Source organism: Amborella trichopoda, chromosome 1 (genome assembly GCF_054954075.1).
Source record: "Amborella trichopoda isolate Santa Cruz 75 chromosome 1, AtrichopodaSantaCruz75HAP2 v2.0, whole genome shotgun sequence".
In the NCBI taxonomy this organism is placed as follows: domain Eukaryota; kingdom Viridiplantae; phylum Streptophyta; class Magnoliopsida; order Amborellales; family Amborellaceae; genus Amborella; species Amborella trichopoda.
This window is the reverse complement of record NC_142336.1, coordinates 7,732,966-7,754,939: the sequence shown is the minus strand read 5'-3', so window position 1 is coordinate 7,754,939 and position 21,974 is coordinate 7,732,966. Positions and strand designations below refer to the sequence as shown.

General features: G+C 33.4%; 2 protein-coding genes across 2 annotated transcripts; one reads left to right on the top strand and one right to left on the bottom strand.

Annotated features, from left to right (window-relative positions):
- Positions 1-241: 241 nt before the first annotated feature.
- LOC18426248 (uncharacterized) lies at positions 242-8,553 on the top strand. Its single transcript, XM_011622124.3, has 7 exons — positions 242-523; positions 3,446-3,528; positions 3,631-3,936; positions 4,109-4,191; positions 4,386-4,467; positions 5,319-5,420; positions 8,296-8,553. The coding sequence occupies exons 2-7, from the start codon at positions 3,468-3,470 to the stop codon at positions 8,301-8,303; spliced, it is 642 nt and encodes a 213-aa protein (XP_011620426.1). The 5' UTR covers positions 242-523; positions 3,446-3,467; the 3' UTR covers positions 8,304-8,553.
- A 3,117-nt stretch (positions 8,554-11,670) lies between these two features.
- On the bottom strand, positions 11,671-16,424 carry LOC18426247 (uncharacterized). Its single transcript, XM_006832905.4, has 5 exons — positions 16,190-16,424; positions 14,305-14,468; positions 13,240-13,326; positions 12,921-13,079; positions 11,671-11,888 (listed from the first exon to the last, which is right to left on the bottom strand). Exons 1-5 carry the CDS (start codon positions 16,281-16,283, stop codon positions 11,790-11,792), a joined length of 603 nt encoding a protein of 200 aa, XP_006832968.1. The 5' UTR covers positions 16,284-16,424; the 3' UTR covers positions 11,671-11,789.
- Between the last annotated feature and the right edge of the window lie 5,550 nt (positions 16,425-21,974).

Sequence of the window (21,974 nt, the reverse complement as noted above, 5' to 3'; positions counted from 1 at the left end):
AAATTTCATCCAAAAATAAAAGTGATATTAGTGTAAATTTCCCTACGTTTTTTTCATATACAGGTTATGGGAACCCGGATTCATTGAGCGGAAAATCGAAGGGGTAAGTGGCCCAAGCAGCTCCTGCGCAAAAAAGAAATGTTTTCAAGGGTATTTACGTAAATCTAGTCTTGCCAAAAATTCAAGATTTCCAACGGTTCAATCGCGACCGGTTATAGCCGGTCACCTACCGCTGACGTGTACCTATTTTCTCCTGCCAATAAGAAATTCCAAAAATCAAAATTATAAAACCCATGTCTTCTCAATCCTCTATTTTCCATGTATTTTTCAGCAATTTATTCCCCCAAATTTCTCAGCCTTTCTTTCACTGATCTCCCCCTTGAATTTAATCTTCTCTTTTCTTTCTTCATTAATTCATCCAATAAAATGGTGTATTCAATTTAATTTCATTTTCTTCAGCATATTTTAATCTTTCTGCGGCTTTTTGATCTTGAAGGTTTTCGGGTTCAATTCATAGGTTAAGGTAAGAAATTTATTAATTTTAAGGATATTGGTTCATCTGTTGCATTCTGATACTATCAGTTGGTTTGCTAGTATTTCACAATTAGGGTTATGGGTTGAAATATTGTTTCAGTTTGAGTTCTCTCTCTCTCTCTTGTTTGATCTGACTGTGTGTGGTGTGAAACTTTATCAGCAAAGAACCGCTATTCTGAAGTGATTGGTCTCTGTTGTTTTCATTTGTTGATTCTTGAACCTTTTAGGGTGGATTTGTTCTGTTTTATTTTATTCTTTTTAGATTCTTGCATCTTTTTATTTATTGTGCGCGTTTGCATTTGTTATTATATGGAAAATTGAGATGTTTATTTTAATTTTGGATCATAACATGCATTTGGGTCTGAGATTGAATGCCAGGTCTGGAATTTTTTGACTTTTTTGTGTTTGAGACATGGGAGCAATGCCTCTTGTAATGTAGTATGCATTTGATTCGGAACTTTGTTTATTTTGCATACAATTATATGTGAGAGTACGTTTTCAATTAAAAGAGAAAATGGGTTTCATGAAGCCCAATCATGGTTTATTGTATAAAGTTACATTCTGAGATAGTTTTTAAATTTTCATATTGGAATGTTGCTTTTATTTTGGGCCAAGACATCCATTTGGGTCATCAAAAACTGATAAATTGGCGGTAGGTTCTGAAATTGAATGCTGGTTGTGGAATTGTATGGCTTTTTTGTGTTTGTGCCATGGGAGGTAATGCCTCTTGTGTTGTAGATTACATTTGTTTCTAACTGAGATTATTGATTGCATACGCATATGTGTGACTACGTTTTCAACTGAAAGATAGAAATGGGTATTGTGACTTCAAATCACGGTTTCTTGTATCAAGTTACAGTCTGAGACTACCTAGTTACTTTGGATGCTTATATACTAGAATCTACATGAAGTGAATACAGTATAAGAATCTGTGTCTTAGTAGATATATCTGAAATTATGATGCATTGTATGAAATATCTAAAGTATTGTTTGATTATTCTAGAACATATAGTCTGGTATAATTAAAAATAGTATGAATACAACATAAAAATATGTTTAATGAAGTATGAACATACACACACATTTATAGGGAAATTCAGAGTTAATTCCTTGAACAATCATGAGTTTGTAAGCTATCAAAGAAAGAAAGGAAAAAAAAAAAGAATTTTGAGTTTGTACCTGGAGGCATTTCAATGTCTAGGCATGAGAATAGTTTCGTTTCTTGTTGGGTGTGTTAATTTGATGATTCGTTCGGGTTAAATCTTTCTGGTACCCCTAGGTAATCTCAGTTTACAGAGTCTGGTCTATAATTATTTGAACAAGGTAATTTTTCCCAAAAAAAAGAAAAAAAGGTTTTTTGAACAAGGAGTTCCCTACAGGGAAGAAAGAGTCCATTTGCAGGAATTTAATTCTGGGATTTGGATGACTGTTGATGCTTGAGTGAAGGAAAAATTAGGCTAGTAATTTTATGTTGATTTTGGGACAATTGAATGCTAAAGTGGCTGCAAAAGTTGTATGGAGCGCTTGAGGGTTGCTTGTTCCTTTCTTCTGGGCGTTTGCTTGTTTGGTTTAGAGAAGTATTAGTGAAACCTTATGTTTTCCTGAACCTAGTATCTTACATTTCATACAATTCAAATGGACAGGCATCTCTTTAGAAACCATCAGAAGCTGTACAATTATGAATTTTGTATGATCTAAACTCAAGATTTGGTTTCTCTGAAACGTATATTTTACTTATTAGTTGTTGAGTTTTCACTTAAGTTATTCTCTGTTCCAACAGTTTCAGTGATTAGAAATTTTATTCTTGGTTATGAATTATCATGAAATGAAATTGATATAAGGCGGAGCACATGCTCTAACCACATTCAATGTCAGTTTAATCCTACTAAAGTTGAAACATTTGAGATTAATTGTAATAAACATTTACTTATTTATTTATAATGTTTGATGGGTCATGAGAGTCATGAGAGCCTTCACATCTGTGCAATGAGTAGGTATAGTTTAGTAATACTTTAGAGCTGTGCCTCCTTGCTTAAGCATGGCAATTGCCTAGTCCTGCTTATAATGCTGAGCCCTTTTTGACTGGACATATACTTAGTGCAAGTAATTTTACCATTTACACTCCATGATTCCCAAAATTTGTACTTATTTATTATGTTTGATGGGTCATGAGAGTCATGAGAGCCTTTCACATCTGTGCAATGAGTAGGTATATTTTAGTAATGCTTTAGAGCTGTGCTTCCTTGCTTAAGCATGGCAATTTCCTAGTCCTACTTATAATGCTGAGCGCTTTTTGACTGGACATATAATTAGCACAAGTATACTTTTACTATTACATTCCATAATTCCTAGAATCTGTGTGCATCCAACAGAGTTGGTGGGTTCCGCAATCCTGGCTTACACTAGATATTGATCTTTATTATGTGATATTCGATTGAGGTGGTTTTCTATTTTATCTCTATAGCCTCATCTTTGCACTACCATGCTTCATAGAACAGAAACAAAAGTTGCAATTTTGATATTTGTTCTGACCATGCTGTATGTGCTTTAGGGATCTCCTCTGATTTTTGACACGTTTAGTCTGACCAGTGACCACATGACATGTTTACCGTGTGTTGGTTTATAGTAACTTTGTTTAATGTGGGTTCACTAACTCTATCCCTTAAATTGTCTTGCTTATGACATATGAGTGTTTATATCTTAAAGGCATTAGTAGGAGTCTTTTGTTGATTTACCCATGTTGTATAGTTGTTTAGATCTGCAATGAATATTAAGGAGCTTTTGACTAAGGTGGTTTGTGTGCATTCGTGCACATGTTATGTGCATGCACTGAGGTGGAGACTTGCAATTGATGATAATTACTGATTTGTCAAAAAAATGAAATTAATATTCTCTCAATCGATGATTTCAGGGGTTTTGTTCTAGAAATTAAGATGGCTTTTCAAACACCCATTGCAATTCGAATTCAGGATGAAAATATAGATGCACGTAGAGGTATTCTTTATTTTATATTGCATTTTTCATTATTATATGCTCTTGTTTTCTAAGGTTGATGGTACGTAATATTTTTACAAAATCCTGTGTAAATTTTACTAGGCAAAGGTATTGCTGGTGGAAAGGTTGATGGATCCAAACATACTCAGAAAGGGTTGAAGGAGAGGAAAGCATTAGCAGATGTTTCGAAGTCTGTAAAGCCTTCTCAACCTAATGTAATAAAGCAATCAATTACAAAGCAGAAATCTGTGGAATCAGATACTAGAAACAAGAAGAGTGAACCATCTAAGTTTGGTCTAACTGAACAACAAATCAAGCAATGCGAGGAATGGGCCAAGGAAGGAGTTGAGCATGCGTACTTTACTGGAAGTGATCAGCAAAAACTTAAAGAGAAAAATGCAAAAGATGGTATATCTCATGCTGCACTAACTTGGTGATCTCATTTTTTTTCTCTTTTTCTTGAATGTTAACTTGGGTATCCATGATCTCATTGTTTTTCCTTCAAGTCTTTGAACTTCTTGTCCTCTTGCCTTTTTCTACTTGCATCTCACCCTCCCTCTTGTGTGTTACTTTGCATCAGCTGTAAAGAAGGAAGTTGATGAAATAATGACTGCTTTGAGGAGTTGGACACACATGGCCTATTGTAACATAAGACCAACAATGGTATTGCCCATGGACATGCTTCGTCAATCTCTTTCATATATTCCTTTCATATTTTAACCTATGGAATACCAGTTAGTACATTATGTTAGCAAATTCTTTGTTGTTATGTCATGGTGGTATGAGACGTGAGGAGTTGCATATACTGTCAAACTTTTAATTATCTTCTATGAATTTATTTGTTTCCTTGAACTCAGGCTCTTGACAATGACTTTTTGGAGCTTAAACATGAACCTGAGGTTCTTCCTCCTGGAATCATTTCTTCCGGTCCCTATTCAGGTCCTCGCTCTCTCTCTTATATGTATATATATGTGTGTGTGTGAAGAGCTTTGCTGCTCCTGTTGGAGCATACTGTACATTTGCTCCCTTGGGGTAAACTTCATGTTAGAGATATTTTTTTGAACCTAAAATTTGGGGATGTAACCTCCAAGACAGTAAACAACTTCAATGAAAAAATGAAGAAGAAGAAATTAAATAGAATTCTCTATGTCCCTAAAAAAAAAATTAACGTCCAAAGATTGAATAAGAACTGTCCAATTTTTGGAGGGCAAGATATAGGTATTCAAGAACTCAGAATCCAAATCTTTTCCCATGAAAATAATTATCTGATGATATTTAGATGGATCCCAAACTTATGGATTAAAAAAATCCTCCCAAGTAGGTCTCTGCCCAAGCAAGGTGTATAGTGTTGCTTCCGCGGGAGCATAGTATATGCTCTCCATCTATCTACTACCTATCTATCCATCTATCTGTCTATCTATCTATCTATACACATATGTGTGTGTGTCACATGAACACATTACCATATAGCTAAATGCTGTGTGAATGCATTTAGTTGTATTCATCCACAGACAAACACCTGGACATGAATGTTCACATGTATATCGGCACTTCCTTGTGTGTCAATACCAACCTGGTTGCACAGATTGAATTCAGTCTTGGGCTTGATTGTTTTAGGAGTTGAAGATTGCCAGATTATGTCGAGTTTGTTTCCCACAGCTGAAATACTCAAAAAAAAAATCTTGCATGGAACTCTTCTACATAGCCAAATAAAAACATTTATTACCTCCTCTTGTGTTTGTCTCTCTCTCATTGCTTACCTGTCAATTATGTTACTGGAATTCTTTCAGGGATTGAAGCATATGATCCATTCGATGAGGATGAAGATGAGGACATACTCTCACGCTTCCCAGACATCTGTGAGCTCAAATTGAAAAATGAATATCTATCGGGTAAGATTCAGATGTATTTCCATTTCTTAGGCTTTGGCAATTTGTTTTCTGTTCAATAAAATCAAGTGTGTAGGCATCACCAAATACACATCTTTTCTTTTGATTATGATGTGGGTAATCTTGAGAAGACTAGAGGTGAAATTGACTGTTAGTAGTTGCATGTGGCTGTTGGTTGTGATAGTGGCATGGAATGTGGCAATTCTTGCCTCCTATGGGTTGAACCTCTGAAAGAGGATTGTATTTTACACTAGCATTTTGTGAAGACAGTGAGTAGCATGTCTTTATGTCTGCTTCAATATTCAACAGATACGAAAAAAAAAATACCAAACGCAAAAAAAAAAAAAAAAATTTATATATCTTGGCCGATCTGATGGTCATGACTGTATTTTGTATTTGAATTTTAATTTTCTCTTCAAATCCAAATTACATGAAATTTGGGGTACCACCCACTCTTCTCATCAAGGCGCACCTAATAAAAATATTTAAAAAGTAATTTGAAAAAAAAATAAACTGACTCAAATACCCCTGAAAGTTTTAGAGGTATTTTAGTCTATTTAATGCTTGTAAATTATGTTTTTGCTATTTTTATTAGATTTGTATATTTTTAAAGAGTAGACGTTCTAACTTTCAAGTGCTTTAGATTTATAGTTCAAATAAAAAATACAATTGTGACCATTAAATTGGCCCGTATTCAATCTAGCAGGCTGACCTCAGACCCTCTATCTCTCTCTCTCTCTCTCTCTCTATATATATATATATATATATATATATATATATATATGGGAATATGAGGTTAGGCTACTAGCTATCTGCTACATTGTAAGCCCAATGACCCAAATTGAATCCGGCCGATCCAATGGTCACGATTGCATTTTGTATTTTAATTTTAATTTTTTTTACAATTCTAAATCATTTGAAATTTTGAACGTCTGTTCTCTAAAAATAGGTGAAGCTAATAAAAAGATCAAAAAAATAATTCGTAAAAAATAAATTGACCAAAATACCCCCAAAAAATTTCAGGGATATTTTGGTCAATTTATTTTTTCTGAATTATTTTTTTTATGTTTTTATCAGGTGCACCTTGATGAGAAGAATGGACACCTAAATTTTCATATAATTTAGATTTGTATGAAAAATATTAAAGTTATATTTCGAAATGAGGTCGTGACCTTCAGATCGGCTCAGTTTCAATCTGGATCGTTGGTCTTATACTGACTAGAGGGGGCTAACTGCATGTTTTCCCTATATATACACACACACACATACGCTTTCTACACACACATACGCTCTCTACCCTAAACCCCTTTTTTCCCCACCATAAAGAAAAAAGACAAAAAAAGAAAATCCCACCCTGAACCCGTAGTTTATTTTATTTTTTAGTTTTAAATCTTTCCAGCTCGCCGATTTGGACCAATCTGGATTGCACGATCTCCTTATTGTAGTAGCATGTCATCTTTCCAATTGTTGAAATCCGCACATGGACCTGCAGAATAACTTATTCTGAGAACTTGATAACATGCTACATAATTTGTAGAGTATTATATTTAACATATTAGAAGTGTAGATGGGAGAGACATCATTTAAGGTGTTCATCTCCTACAATGGACGGTTATAGATAAGATCCGCCAAGTTGTTGAAATGTGACATGGTCTCACATACCTATTGCTGTTCACTTTTGAAAAGAACTGTTAAGATGCCAAGCGCCATACCTGTAGTATGGTATTAATCTCTCTCAACAATATAAAGCTGTCATAGGTATACAGTCAGTCTATTGAAGTATTGAGCTTACAATGCTTTTTGCTTAAAGACATGCTTGGATACAAATCCTTTTTTAAATGGGATGAGGATCATTGTGACATATATATTGCTATTTATGCCCATGGATCATATCAATGGTAGAAAATGGATTATTCTTTTCTTTTTGATAGCATGGATTATATCAAGGGTGTGGTTTGTATAGAGTCGAGGCTCTAAACAAAGTAAAGCGCACCTTCAAATATTGTCGAGAAATGTGGTTTCAATATTGGAAATTTTTGTGATAGTCTTAAAATATATTTTCATCTCTAATTATAAAATTTAAAGCTTAAAAATAGTGTAGATCGAGCATATCTATGAAAACTTGAAAATCTTGAAAATTACATTAAAAGATGCACTATTTCCAAAACTTGAAATCCATTTTTTTTTTCTCATGTCCATGCATCTTGAGGTCGAGATGATCAATTTGATGATATTTGGGCATCAAAACAACCTCTTCTAGTGAAATTTTTGAGGTGCACCCAAGTTTGATTCTTTAAAGCCTCACACTTATATAAACTTTATCCTTATATCAATGGTAGAAAATGGATGATTCTTTGCTTTTTGAGAGCAGTATTTATTACAAAAATATGGTGTTCCTTCATTAATTGAAGGAAAAAGTTTATATAAGGTTGCAATCTTAAAATGTAGAATTATAGATGCACCTCAAAAATCCATCAGAAAATGTTGTTTTAATGTTGAAAAACCCTCTAATCGATCATCTCGACATCGAGATGTATGAATATGAAAAAAAAAGGATTTTGAGTCCCATAAATGGTGCATATTGCAACAAATTATCTAGACCGTTCAATTTTCAAGATTTTCATATGTTTATATCTACTTGATTTTAAACATTTTTAGAGTTTCAAATTTTATAATTAGAGATGAAAATAGATTTTAAGATAATCCTAAGAATTTTTTACACCAAAATTACATATCATGATAAAATTTGGAGCTGCACCTTAATTGGATCGTTTAAGGTTGCAACCTTATAGAAACCACACCCTTAATTGAATGCTTTCCTAAAATTCAAAGCATTCTGTCTTTGTTTGACTTAATATGTATTTCCTTGTACTTTCAGATGGGTAAAAGCCACTAGAGGTGATGAATATAAGGCATTCTAAGAGATGCGACTGTATTGTGTATTCCTTGTTTTGGACAGGGCATTTAAAAGAAATACACATGCTTTTGGTTGAGTTTTAGTTTCTAGTTTCATGGATTATCTTTTTACCAGTTGCATGTAATCATGCTTTAATTTCTGTCTCCCAAAAATGTTGCTGTGACATGTACTCTTGTTTATGGTGGATGTAATCATGCTTTAGTTTCTGTCTCCCAAAAAGGTTGCTGTGACATGTACTCATGTTTATGGTGGCTTCCATTTCATATGGTTGGGTTCCTTTATTGATTATGGTCTATAACCAATTGACACAAAGCGGACCAGGAAATTTGTTTTAGTGGAACAGGAATGAGCAGCTGATTGAAATTGGGGGGCGGGGTCTGTGTCTGAAATTTTGATGAAGCTTCTAATTATAGGTTAGCCGCTTCAACTGTTGAATATTAGGGCAAGATTTGAGCTTAGAATTTGAGAAAATAGATGCCAACACCATGGTTTTGTGGGCTGGTGCTTGGCTGATGAATGTGAGTCTTGCTACCCCAGTTTGGAATTCCGGGAGTGTCTTTTTACCCCAGTCCTTTTTAGTTTGCATGTGATCGGGCTCTAAGTTCTAGGCAGAGTTTGAAATATCTGGCCCACGAAGGCTAACTGAAGCTCCCTTGTAAAATCTATATTTTAAAAACCTTTGCTTATGTTACATTTTTACATGAGGGAAAAGTTTATATAAGGTGTCAACCTTATACAAGCAAGGTGCACCCTAAAACTTTATCTGTGCTGAAGTTGAAATTCCGCATCTCAACCGTGAGATGTATGGAGATTCCCAAACATGATTTCAAGTCTTAAAGATGGCTTATGTTTTAGCTGGTAACTGCTTTGGTTAGATCGGAACCGACGATTGCCGGTTCCGGTTTTGAGTGGCTTTGGTGATTGGCCGGTATTTAAAATTTTTTTTTCAAGAAAATGTATAAATCTCAAAAATAAGGACTTTGGTCCGTAATACATTTTTTACTATTCTTTACATTACGGTAAATATTAGAAATTGTTTTGGTCATTAATACTCACTTTTATATTTTCTCATCTTTTTTGAATTTTTTTAGAAATACCTCTAGACACAAATTGATTCCTTAAAATCCATTTTCTCATTAATTTTTATGTGTTTTGTTTTAATCATTCTTTATATATTTTTCATATTTTAGTAGATTGTTTTGTATCTTTTTTATTTTTTATTTAATAATTTTTTAACCACCCGAGAGTTGCCCGATTAGAACGGTTGAATTGGCCGGTTTACCTGTTGGGCCGGTTAAACCGCTTTCGGCCCCATGTCTGGTTAATCGTTCCGATTCAATTTTACGAACACAGGTTTTAACACATTATCTCTACTATCTATTTTAAAAAATTTCAAGTGTTCGCAGTTCTTCTCAATTTGCACCTTTTTTAGTTTTAAATTTCATAATCAAGAGTCTTCTCAATTTTTACTATTTTTTTGAGCTTTAAATATCATAATTAAGAGTGTAATTTGATTTTTAAGCCATCGTTAAAATTTTCGATGCTGAAACTACGACTTTTAGCAAGATTTAGTGTGCGTCTTATATAAATTACACCTTTTACATGAAGGTCTCAATTGTTTGTCGTTTTCTGATCTGTTCCCCTACAGTTGAGACCGCTAATATATCTGCTCTAGAATTTAAAAACCCAGATTGACTGGATGAATGCTAGTCTAGATCGGCAAATCGAATTGATGCTCTAGTTTGAGAATTGGTCCAAATTTTTTTTTAAAATAAAGAATAAAATAAAAAATATAGAGAAAGATTTCTATGCTTCCCCTACAGCATAGAAGTTTTATCTTTGCCTTATCATCCAGCCGTTCCATTTTGATCAAGAGAATCATTCACCGTTTGATCTTAAATCCGACATCTCAAAGTATTTTATTTTTAATTTTTTTTATACAAATTGTATGAATATGAAATTTGTTACGTGTGAGATTCTCATTTGGGCGCACCTATAAAATATATTAAAAATAATTTTTAATAAAATATAATAACCAAAATACCCCTTGAAACTTTTAATGGTATTTTGATCATTTTATTTTATTGAAAATATTTTTTTTTATATTTTTTGCTAGTGTAAGGTTAATTGAGGAATGGACGTCCAAAATTTGGTGTCAAAGTAGTTTATAAAAAAAAAGTTACAAATAAAATAATGTAGAGACATGACATTGTGATTGGAGCAATCCTAACCTTCCATTTAAAATGAACGGTTGGATATAAAAAAAGATAGAATTTCTATGCTATAGGGGAAGTATAAAAAGCTTGTTAAAAAATATAATGTGTGGGAACCCAAAAAAAAACTCCACTGGTTTGGATCACCAAGTTTCCTAACAAAACCCGGGGAACCATGTGATTCTAAACGAATTAGAATGATTCCTAATCGGGATTGCAATTCCCATTGATAGTTGGTTTTTCAAACACCGATTTGAGGCCATAACGTACTTATCCGCTTACAAAAACAAAAAAAAAAGGAGGGCATTAAATATCCGATCCCAACTTCCACTTCTCCTAATTATCAAATTAAAAAAGATTGGATATAAGCATAAAATGTCCGAACCTTCTCCCACTTTCAAAAGATAAAACAATGAGTTTATTCAAACACCCAATATCTAAACATATCCACTACTTACAAACAAATAAAAATGAGTACATTCGATCACCCTACAAACAAATAAAAAGCAGTACATTCGATCACCCGGTGTCCAGATCCAACTCCCACTTACAGAAAAAATAGAACAAATCAGATACTAATAAGAACCAGGTTTTAAAAAACGACTTGAAACAATGGAAATAGAATACTAGGCGAGATGCGATCCAAACAACATATACCCATAACCCAAGAATAAAATTAACCCAAAATAGAAGCATGAGTTTTGAAACATGGATTTTCAAACAAACTTGAGTTCCATGTTACACCAGAGCCTAACAGGTCCTCAGCGTGTAATATAAAAGAGAGTCGCCATGTAGAGAGTTTTTGCCAAAAGGAATTTCTGTCACTAAATATGAAGAAGTGATTGAGTTGAATAATAAAATCATAGAAGTGTCAAATCTAGGCTTTTGAGAAAAATGATTAAAAGAACTTTTTTTATGCATTGGATAAATGAAAAATGTGAAAATATATTCAGAGATATTTTGGAAACTAAATAATTGAATTATCTGACTATTCAAAACGATAGAAAAAAAATGTGAAAGTTCATAAAATTAAGCCTCTAATGGTAGTAATAAAAAATAATATTAATAAAAAATGTTTTTTTTGTGTTTTTTAACAGATTGTCTCTGTGACCAACTCTACATATTCTCTCAACAAATAGTTTTCACTGACTTTGTGTAATGATTCATAAACTTAAACATCTGTACATTATATTCATTAACAAGAGCATAAGAAATAAAGCACTAAGAACTATATGACAAACATCACTTAAGCTGTTCGCTGGCTGCTAGACGCTGTTTCTCTTCGTCAACTTGCTCCAAAAGTACTTCTATCTCTGCTTCTGTGAGTCCTTCCAGTCGCTTCTGCATAGCCATAACCCAAAAGTTATTATCCAATTGTTAGTTTTCGAACTGTTTCAATGACAGCTGAGAAATGCATATTTTTTAGCAAACAAACATTTCGGATAGGTTTTTTTATACCTTCCTTTTTTATGCATATCTTCTCCCTCTTCTCTAAGAAATTTCTCCATTTATTTGCTTTCCTTTGAGCACAATTTGATGCATGCTTCGTAATATCAATCATGATTACTTCCCAGAAAAATAAAAAGGGAGAACCTTCTGCATCTTCATTCACTAAATTCCAATTATAAAAGGACCCACTAATGCAACTGAATGGAAGCAAGGGAGGTGAACTTGCCAATGAAGTTCGGGAAATAGTCCTACAGGAGATCCCCGAGAGTACAAACAATTTGGTGATCTCCCAACTTTAGTTAAAAGGAAATGTCTACTGATCATTCGTGGAGTGGAGGCTAGAGCATCCAAAGAGATTAGCACTACTTTTGCAAGCAGGGAGACTGCTAAGAACGAGGTTCCCAAAACTAAGCTTTGAACAAGGTTCCCAACAACTAAGCTTCTAACATGTAATCAGGAAGCAAATCAAAAGGCCATGTAAAGGCCCAGAATAAGATCTAGAGGAAAAGTTCATAAGTTTGTAGCAGCCTTTTGTTTTCTTTATGCAGCTTAAAAGTTTTTCTAAAAGCTAAAGAGATGGAAAACTAGTTCCGACATGACCAACGAATTGGTTCTCTCACCCAAGTTATGGCCAGCACCTAATTCTGGAGAGAATGGTTCCAAGGTTAGCGTGTTACAAGAATGCTCATGTGATGCTATGGAACACAGCCTACTTAAATAGAGCCAAAATTTTCTATTCCAAATGAAAGACTGCGGGACCGTGTACCATCAAAGCTTTAAGATGATATAGTTATGTGTCTTTTGTGTGTGTGTGTGTGTGTGTGTGTGTGTTCGTGCATGCGAGCTGGATATGCAGCCCATTAGTATATATATTGAAAACTTGAACTAATGCAGAGCGGAGTACGAGCAAGTAAATTTTTATACCTGCATGACTTTGTTCTCATAATCACGCAGTTGTTGCGCATAAGTCATATCTTTATTCGAAACTCTAAATATGTAAGTACCGATCCATCCCACCGTGAGGCCCAGAACCAAAACCAACTGAACCACATTTCCTGCTTTCAAAGAATCTACTCCAAAAAACTGTAAAAAGAGCGCAGCACATGAAAGGTCATAACATCTTATAATAGAACTAATAACAACCCACAAGAAAATCATCATAAAAGTAAGAGCACTATAATAAATCAGTAGAAAAGGATGTCAATACATGTAAAGTCATTCACTGAAGGATTAATGCTGGTACCTCTAACCCATTCTTCAACAGAACACCAACCACAGTAACACCAAGGCCTATAAGCAACACATCCTTCCGAGTGTATCCAAATGGTACCTGAATAAAGGAGTAAGCAACGATTTACATGTGCATTTTCCCTTAGTAGGTATCTGCAAATCATAATCTAACAAGCAATTACACACATAAACTATGTTGAACCTCTCCACAAAACTACAGCGCTATTTATGCCCCACGTCCCAAAAAGCAATATCCAAGTTAATACTACTAGAAAACAAATTGTTGTTTTGTTTAAGTTACAGAAAACAAATTGTTAGAGACAATAACAGAGCTTAATAAGCGTTACAGTTGAGAACTAATGCTTGTAAATCATCCAGAGAAATAAAAACCAGATTCTTGTAAGCATTAATGGCCAAAATACTGTAAGGACAATATAGTTCATAATAGACATGATCCAATAGTTGCCCGCGTAATTTACACTACTTGACAAATAGATCTTCAGTGCAAGATATATCCAGAACTTTTCCGATAAGCAACTTTTGCTTGAATAAGGTAGTGACAATTTCTAACAATTTGAATATTTTGCATCTTCCTGTGCTTGTGTTATCGAAATCAAGTTTAAAATGCCAAAGTTTTATGTTATTTAAGCATCCCATAATGCTTCTAATAACCAAGAAGAAAAATCCATTAAAGCTATTCAAGGCTTAGAGTTCACATTCTTTGGCAACTGATGCAAGAAGTACTTTTTGAGGCATCTTTAAAGCTATCCATCTATCCCTACTTTAGCAGCTATACATGGCCATGAGTAGCTCTCAGAAAATAAATGAGACTAATGACTCTTTTTTGTATTTAAAAGTGAGATACATGTATACTTGCTAGTGCCTTTTATGCCAAAAAACAGATGTGAAACTCTAAAATATAGGTGATAATGTTATGAGCATATCCACTTTGAAGTTTATAAAAACGAAAATGAACTTATGAAGATCATGATGCCTTGAAAGAATAAAGAACATAAAGCGAACAAGAAATGAGAACTGGCACACACTCAACCATTATTATGAGCTCCATACATCATACCTTGGTCTGCTCGGAGGCCCCTTCAGAGTCTTCCTTGACATCGTCAGGGGATGAAGTAGAGCACTTAGGAGTTAAGGACAATGATTTTCTTGGTACACAAGCAGTAGTAGATTTTCTTGGGGGAAAGGTAACTTCAAATAAATAACTTTGAGATCCAATACTGCCTGTCGAAAAGTATACATCTTACTGCGTATACAAGATTTATACCAGTATGCTCTATGTAAGAGGCTAGACATCCACAAAATGGCACCCATATGCAAAGTTTTAAAGGTCAAATTCAAATCATATATTGCATTTCCAGAATGGTGGCAATCTAGGACTTGGTTTCCACCAAGTGCTTAATAAACATCAGCTATAACCATTCAAATTCACAACCTAGCATCATCCGAAGTTCGAAAAATCACAGTGAAGGTTAAATTCAGTTAAGTATCATTGTTTAGTGGCACTCAATATTAGGATTTAAGAACCCTCTTAGATGCGGAAACAAGAATCCCAAAAGTTGGATCCTACCAAAATCGTATACTTATCCAGCTAGAAACAAAATAAAAGAGAGCATGAGCCATAATATGAGAAATTAAAGCATAAAACTCACGCACCACAAGAACACAAAGATTTACGTGGTTCACCCCAACAGGGCTTCATCCACGGGCATGGCAAACTGAAAGTTACCTCTCTAACCAATGAAAATTACATTATAGATTTTGGGACAGTGAGTTACCTATCTAACTCTCGACAAAAATTGGCGCCATCGTCAACCTCTCATCTCTATTTCACAGCTAAACCACTGTCCAGGAAGATAACATCTCCATTCCACAGCTAAACTACTGTCCAGGAGGAGAACCGTCTAGGAGGAGAACCTTGAGAGCAACAGAGATTTTATCTCATTAAAAGGGCAACCAACCAAAATCTTAATGGGAAGCACTTCCCTGAAAGAAACTAGCCTCTCAATCTACAGGACACACATCCGTGGTGTTTCTCTCTATAGGAAACTCTCTTCTCTCTGGTGTTTCTCTCCATATGAAGTTGTCTTCTCTCCGAGGGAAGAGAAACCAGCCTCTCAATCTATAGGAGGCACATATGTGGTATTTCTCTCCATAAAAAGCTCTCGTCTCTCTCTCCATAAGAAGCTCTCTTCACTCTAAGGGAAGCCTTGCCGATCCTCTCTCTTTAGAGGAAGCAACTTTTCCATATGGTGACCTAAATAGGACACACAAATTCTATACACTGTCATCCATATATATAAGGTTAGGAGTCCAAACTAAATAGGAAACTTTTTATAAGTATTACATATATCTCAATAACCAAGATATATAAAAGAGTCCTAATCTTTTTGGGTTCCTATTTCCTTTAGGAAACTTATCAATAGCAATCTCAATCCCACATAATATAATGTCTACACCACACACACATACACATAGATAGAGAGAGAGAGCAAATGCTTTGCGATAGAGAGAGAGAGAGCAAATGCAAGTATTTTACAAAGAAACAATCATGGTTCTCAGGAGTAATTGCCCCATAAAAGGCATGCTCATAAGAAGACACTCAGATGTATATCAATTTTTACTTTTTGTCAAAACGGTCAATTTTGTACCTCAAAGTTCAAACCATAACATGGGGAAACAGAAAAGGCAGAGACCAAATTAAGTAAATCGCAGCAAATTAATTGAAGAAACCCAACAAATTGCAATGGATTCCTTATCTAGAACCAAAAATGTTTTCAAGTCTGAAGAATCCTTATACCTATTTCTCCAAGAACCCATCAAAAGTATTGACTAGATGAAGCAAGTAAACAGAGGAAGTCACACAATGTCAAAGATCACATACGAAACAGTGTCATGCATGCGTTATTCTAGAGAGAGAGATGAATCATTATAGAAAATTGCACCTGAAAACAAGAGAAGGGAGGGCTTCACTCTACTGTCTAAGTAGGAACTGCCATGGAAGAAAGCAAGGGCTGGGGCAGCTTGAGAGAGCGCCATTGCCAATGAACACCACCTCTTGCACCACCCAACTGATTTTCTTCAATGGAACTCTCTCTCACTAACTCCTGCACCTCCCTGCTGATTTTTCAATGGAATTCTCTCTCTCCTCTCTCTCAGTCTCTCTCTTCTCTCTCTAGCTTGTGTGGATAAAATCAGCTCAAGGATTTTTAGTAGATATTTCACTCAACGTCTCTTTATTGGGTTCCTCTAATATCATCCGGATAGTCAATGATAGCTTCCGTGATCATGTTCTTATCGCTGTCGACCAATGGATCGGATGGTGAGAAGTGGCTCTCACCAAAATGTTTATCATCTCATTTATACCATACTCTCCTCCCATCACCGTCCAACCCATTGGTTGCGCGGGGATGAACCATCATGTTATTGTTGTGGATCACATTATTTGCTTCCATCTTGTAGTCCACTAAGCCTGATGGAAATGTAAAATGTTGCTAGCTTTGCAAATACCTAGAATAACCGTTTTGATCGACATTTTTTACACTAAACATGGAAAATTGCTTCATGCGGGCAGGATCGCATGACTAAACATGCAATCCAAAAGTTTAAAGCACCCATCTTTAATATGGACGCAAGTAGGTGTTCTATCTAAAAGCAATGGAAACTAACGATCCAAATGTTTTCTTATTAAAAGTATTATTTCTAGTTTTTGAAGTTTATTTGTTTCTTCATATTCATGATCTCTATATTAGTGATTACATATCTTTAAAAATTAAGTCAGAAAATCCATCTCAAAAATTGATTTATTAAGAAGCTTGTATTTTTAGGGCTTGGCCGAAACCGGGTCCACTTAACATTGCTAATACCGAGAATTGCCTTTTTATTACTCATGTCAAAATAAGAAATCGTAACCTAGATCGGGAATCACTCTATCTTGATCAGAAATTGTCCAAGAACATTCCAATTGTTGGGTTGAAGCAATGCTTTGTTTTGAATGCAATTTCTATAAAGCCTAAGCTTTATAAGAATAAAGTAAAACCTGACCTTGAATCCTCGTTCATTGAGCGCTTTTGAGTATTGAAAATCTTCAAAATGGATCTAAAATGGGGTGATATTTTGGAGGGGAGAATCAGGGGCCATTGGTAGTGTTCAATTTAGCGGAGGAGGTCACCATGGGGAAGCTCAAGGAGATTTTCGAGGCTTTTGGTAAGAGATAGAGGATTGATTTTGTGCTTGTTTAGAGACAGAGGATTGGTTTTGTGCTTGTTTAGAAAGAGAGATATGGGGGATTAGTTTTATGCATGTTGTTTAGAGAGAGAGAACCGCTTTAATTTTCTTGGTAAATTCTCTGGCTCAGTGGTTGCTTTGGCTTTTGTTGCTTTATGATGCCAATTGGTATTTCTAAGTGTTTTGCCTGCAAGTTGTGTTCGAGAGAGAGAGAAAAATGGAGAATCCATTGAGGTTGGGAGAAGGATTCATATTTCATATTCCTTGTGAATTTGATTACACGGTCTCCACAGATTGATTGGTTTCTTATTTCTTCTGTGTCGTCCTATATTGGGCTCGTGTTTTAGGCGATGTTTGGTTTAGAGAGAGAGAGAATTGACTGTGTAACTTGTGTCGTTTCTGTGAATGGGGTGGAGGAGAGAGAAGAAAGAGGGTGAAGTTGCCTATTATTCTAAGTTAGCTATGCTCGTGTTAGAGAGAAAGAGCGCCACCAAAATCGAAAAGCGTAAATTTTTGGTTTTTGAAGAGCTAAAATTGGTGTATTGAATTCGGTTGTTCAACAACGAAAAAGCTAAAATCGTCTTTTTTAAAAAAAATTTGTTTTGAAATGAAAAAAATAGACACGATGATAATAACGGAAACTATTCGATATATCCGTAATAACGCAAACTATAACGAATATGTATTTAATTTTCCCACAACATTTTCCTTTATTTATATTTATATAATATTGAAAATTTTTATTGAGGATGAGTGACAAAACAAAAAGGGATAGAATTCACAATGAATCTATTTGATAGAATTTAAGCGTTGCACCAATAGGTAATAAAATGAGAAATAGTAAACTGGCGATATGTGGCGTCGACCAAATACATCACCTGTTAGGAGATGCGAATTAGTTTAAGTGGAAGGATTGAAAATGACAAGGATAACCTAAAATGATTTGGTTGGAAGTACTCCGAAAAAATATGGGGATTTATGGCCTCATTGAGGATATAATATTTAATAGAGCAGAATGAAGAATCAGGATTTATATATCTGACCCCAATTAATTAGAAAAATGTTAAAATGATGATGATGGCAAATTTTTATTAAAAAACTTAAAAGAGTGCTATGTTAGCTCCTCGCAAACTTTTACACAAGATTTGAAGTGTGAATCACCTAGAAATGCATTTTAAATATGGGATAATATGCAACTCATAGCCTTTGAAAAATTAACCGAGGGTCGTTAACTCTATGCAAACCCATTTTTGTTATGAATTATGAATAATTAAATTCTGAATGAAGAATGACGCCAAGACAATATTAATTAACCTAATCAATTAACCACTGATTTTATTTAGTAATTATCTATCTTTAGATGAACCATCCAATAATAAAAAAAGGGAAAAGTTTATATAAAGTTGCAACCTTAAAATGTAGAATTACAGATGCATATAAAAAATCCACCGGATAATGTAGTTTTAATGCTATAAAATTCTCTAATTGATTATCTTGACATTGAGATTTATGAATATGAAGAAAAATAAGATTATAAGTCCCAAAGATAGTGCGCATCTTGCAACACATTATCTAGACGGTCCATTTTCAATATTTTCATATATTTATTGATCTACTTGATTTTAACTATTTTTTTAGTTAATTATAATTACATATGAAAAAAGAGTTTTAAAATAATTTTAATAATTTTTTACACCAAAATTATATGTTATGATAAAATTTGAAGGTACATTTTAATTGGATTGTTTCAGGTGGCAACCTTATACTGTAAGAGTAAGGTACACATCAAAAACCATTGAAAAAGGTTGTTTTATTACTAGAAAATTCTCCAATTGATCATCTTGACCTTGATATATATATATATATATATATATATATATATATATGAAAAATACTGAGATTAGCCCACTAGCTTATCTGAACGTATGTGTTCATATGAGTCCAACGATCTAGATTGAATTTGGCAGATCTGACCGTCACGACTTCATTTCGTATTTTAATTTTAATTTTTTTCTACAAATCCAAATAATTTAAATTTGGGTGCGGTTTGTATGGAGCCTAGGCTCTAAACAACCAAATTAGAGCCTATCTTCCAATAGTGTCAAAAAATATGGTTTCAAAACTGGAAATCTTTTTGATAGCCTTAAATTATATTTTCATCTTTATTTATAAAGTTTAAAGCTTAAAAAATAGTGTAGATCGATACATCTATGAAAACTTGAAAATCTTGAAAATTGACGGTCCAAAAGTGCGTTACAAAATACACTATTTCTAAACTTAAAATCCATTTTTTTTCTCATGTTTATGCATCTTGATGTTCGAGATGATGAATTTGAGGATATTTGGGCATCAAAACAATCTTTTCTAGTGAAATTTTTGCTATAGGCTCGAATCTGATTGTTTAGAGCCTCGGCTCTATATAAACTTTACCTTTTAAATTTTAGGCATGTATTCTTTAAAAATAGAATAATCTAATAAAAATATCAAAAAAAATAATTTGCAAGAAATAATTTGATCAAAATACCCTTGATCACGATCGAAACTTTATCGCATGGTCACATGTGTCTGGTAGTGTTTTAATTTCATATTTTTTCTACAAATCCAAATTACTTGAAATTTGGAGTATATGTATATCTTAGTGAGGCGCACCTAATAAAATATGCAAAAAATAATTCGTAAAATATAAATTGATCAAAATACCCCAAACAAATTATGGGGATATTTTGATCAATTTATATTTTACGAATTATTATTTTCATATTTTTATTAGGTGAGTTTCACCAAGATGAATGTACGCTCCAAATTTTAGATCATTTCGATTAGTAAAACAAAAATGAAAATTGAAACACGATCGGACAATTGTGACCGTGCGATGAATTTTGGATGGTGATGAGGGTACGTAAAATCACTATTTATTTTAACCTATAGGTATTTTGTAGTATCTTCCATATATATATATATATATATATATATATATATATATATATATATATATATATATATATATATATATATATGTACATATATATATACATATATATATGCGAAAATGTATAGTGATTTCACCTACCCTCATCACCGTCCAAAGTTCATCGCAAAGTCACGATTGTCTGTTAGTGTTTTAATTTTTATTTTTGTTTTACCATTCGGAATTATCTAAAATTTGGAGCTCGTGTTCATAAAAAATAGTCGAATCTACGAAAAATATCTAAAAAATATTTTACATGAAAATGACCAAAATACCCTTGAAACGTTTTGTGGGTATTTTCGTCAATTTTTTTCACAAATTATTTTATATATATATTTTTATTAGGTGCGTCTCACTAAGATGTATGAACGCTCCAAATTTTAGATCATTCTGATTTGTTAAAAAAACAAAATGAAAAATAAAATACTACCAACAATCGTGACTGTGCGATAAACTTTGGACGGTGAGAAGGGTAGGCGAAATCACTATTCATTTTTACCTATAGGCGTTGGGAAGACTTTATATATATATATATATATATATATATATATATATATATATATATATATATATGGGATTAGCCCACTAGCTCATATGAGTATATGAGCCCAACGGCCCAGATTGACTCTAGGCCTATCTAACGACCACAGATGTCCAATAGTGTTTAAATTTTATTTTATTTATAAATCCAAATCACGTTAAATTTTAGGCATGTGTTTATCAAAAATAGGTGACTCTTCGAAAAATATAAAATTTTTTTTTACATGAAATAAATTGACCAAAATACCCTTGAAAAGTTTTAGGGGTATTTTGATTATTCTATTTTTCACAAATAATTTTTTTATATTTTTATTAGTTGCGCCTTGATGAGAAGAATACACACATAAATTTTTAAGTGATTTGGATTTATAGAAATAAAATAAAAATCAAGCACTACAGGATATCCGTGATCATCAGATCGGTCTAGATTCAATTTGGGCCGTTGGGATCATATGTTCATATGAGCTAGTGGGATAATCCCAGCTATATATATATATATATATATATATATATATATATATATATATATATATATATATATATATTGTTGCAACTTTAAATGTACAATTACTTGTGCGCCTCAAAAATACATCTGAAAATATGGTTTTAATGCTGAAACCCTCTAATTGATAATCTCGACGTCGAGATTAATGAATATGAAAAAAAAAAAAAAAAAAAAATTTAAGTTCCATAAATAGTGCATCTTGTAACACATTATCTAGACCATCCCTTTTCAAAATTTTCATATGTTTATAAATTTACTTGATTTTAAAAAAAAAATTAGTTTAAAATTTTATAATTAGATATGAAAATATATTTTCAAATAATCCTAAGAATTTTTTGCACCAAAATTATATTGTTTTAACGCCATTCCTTGAAGTTTTCCCTGTCATAACATACACCCTATATATGCCTAGACAAAATTACAAGAATATTCAAGAGAATTCTAGACTTCACTCATTCCCAATTCAAATTTGCATGCATTGCATGCTTTG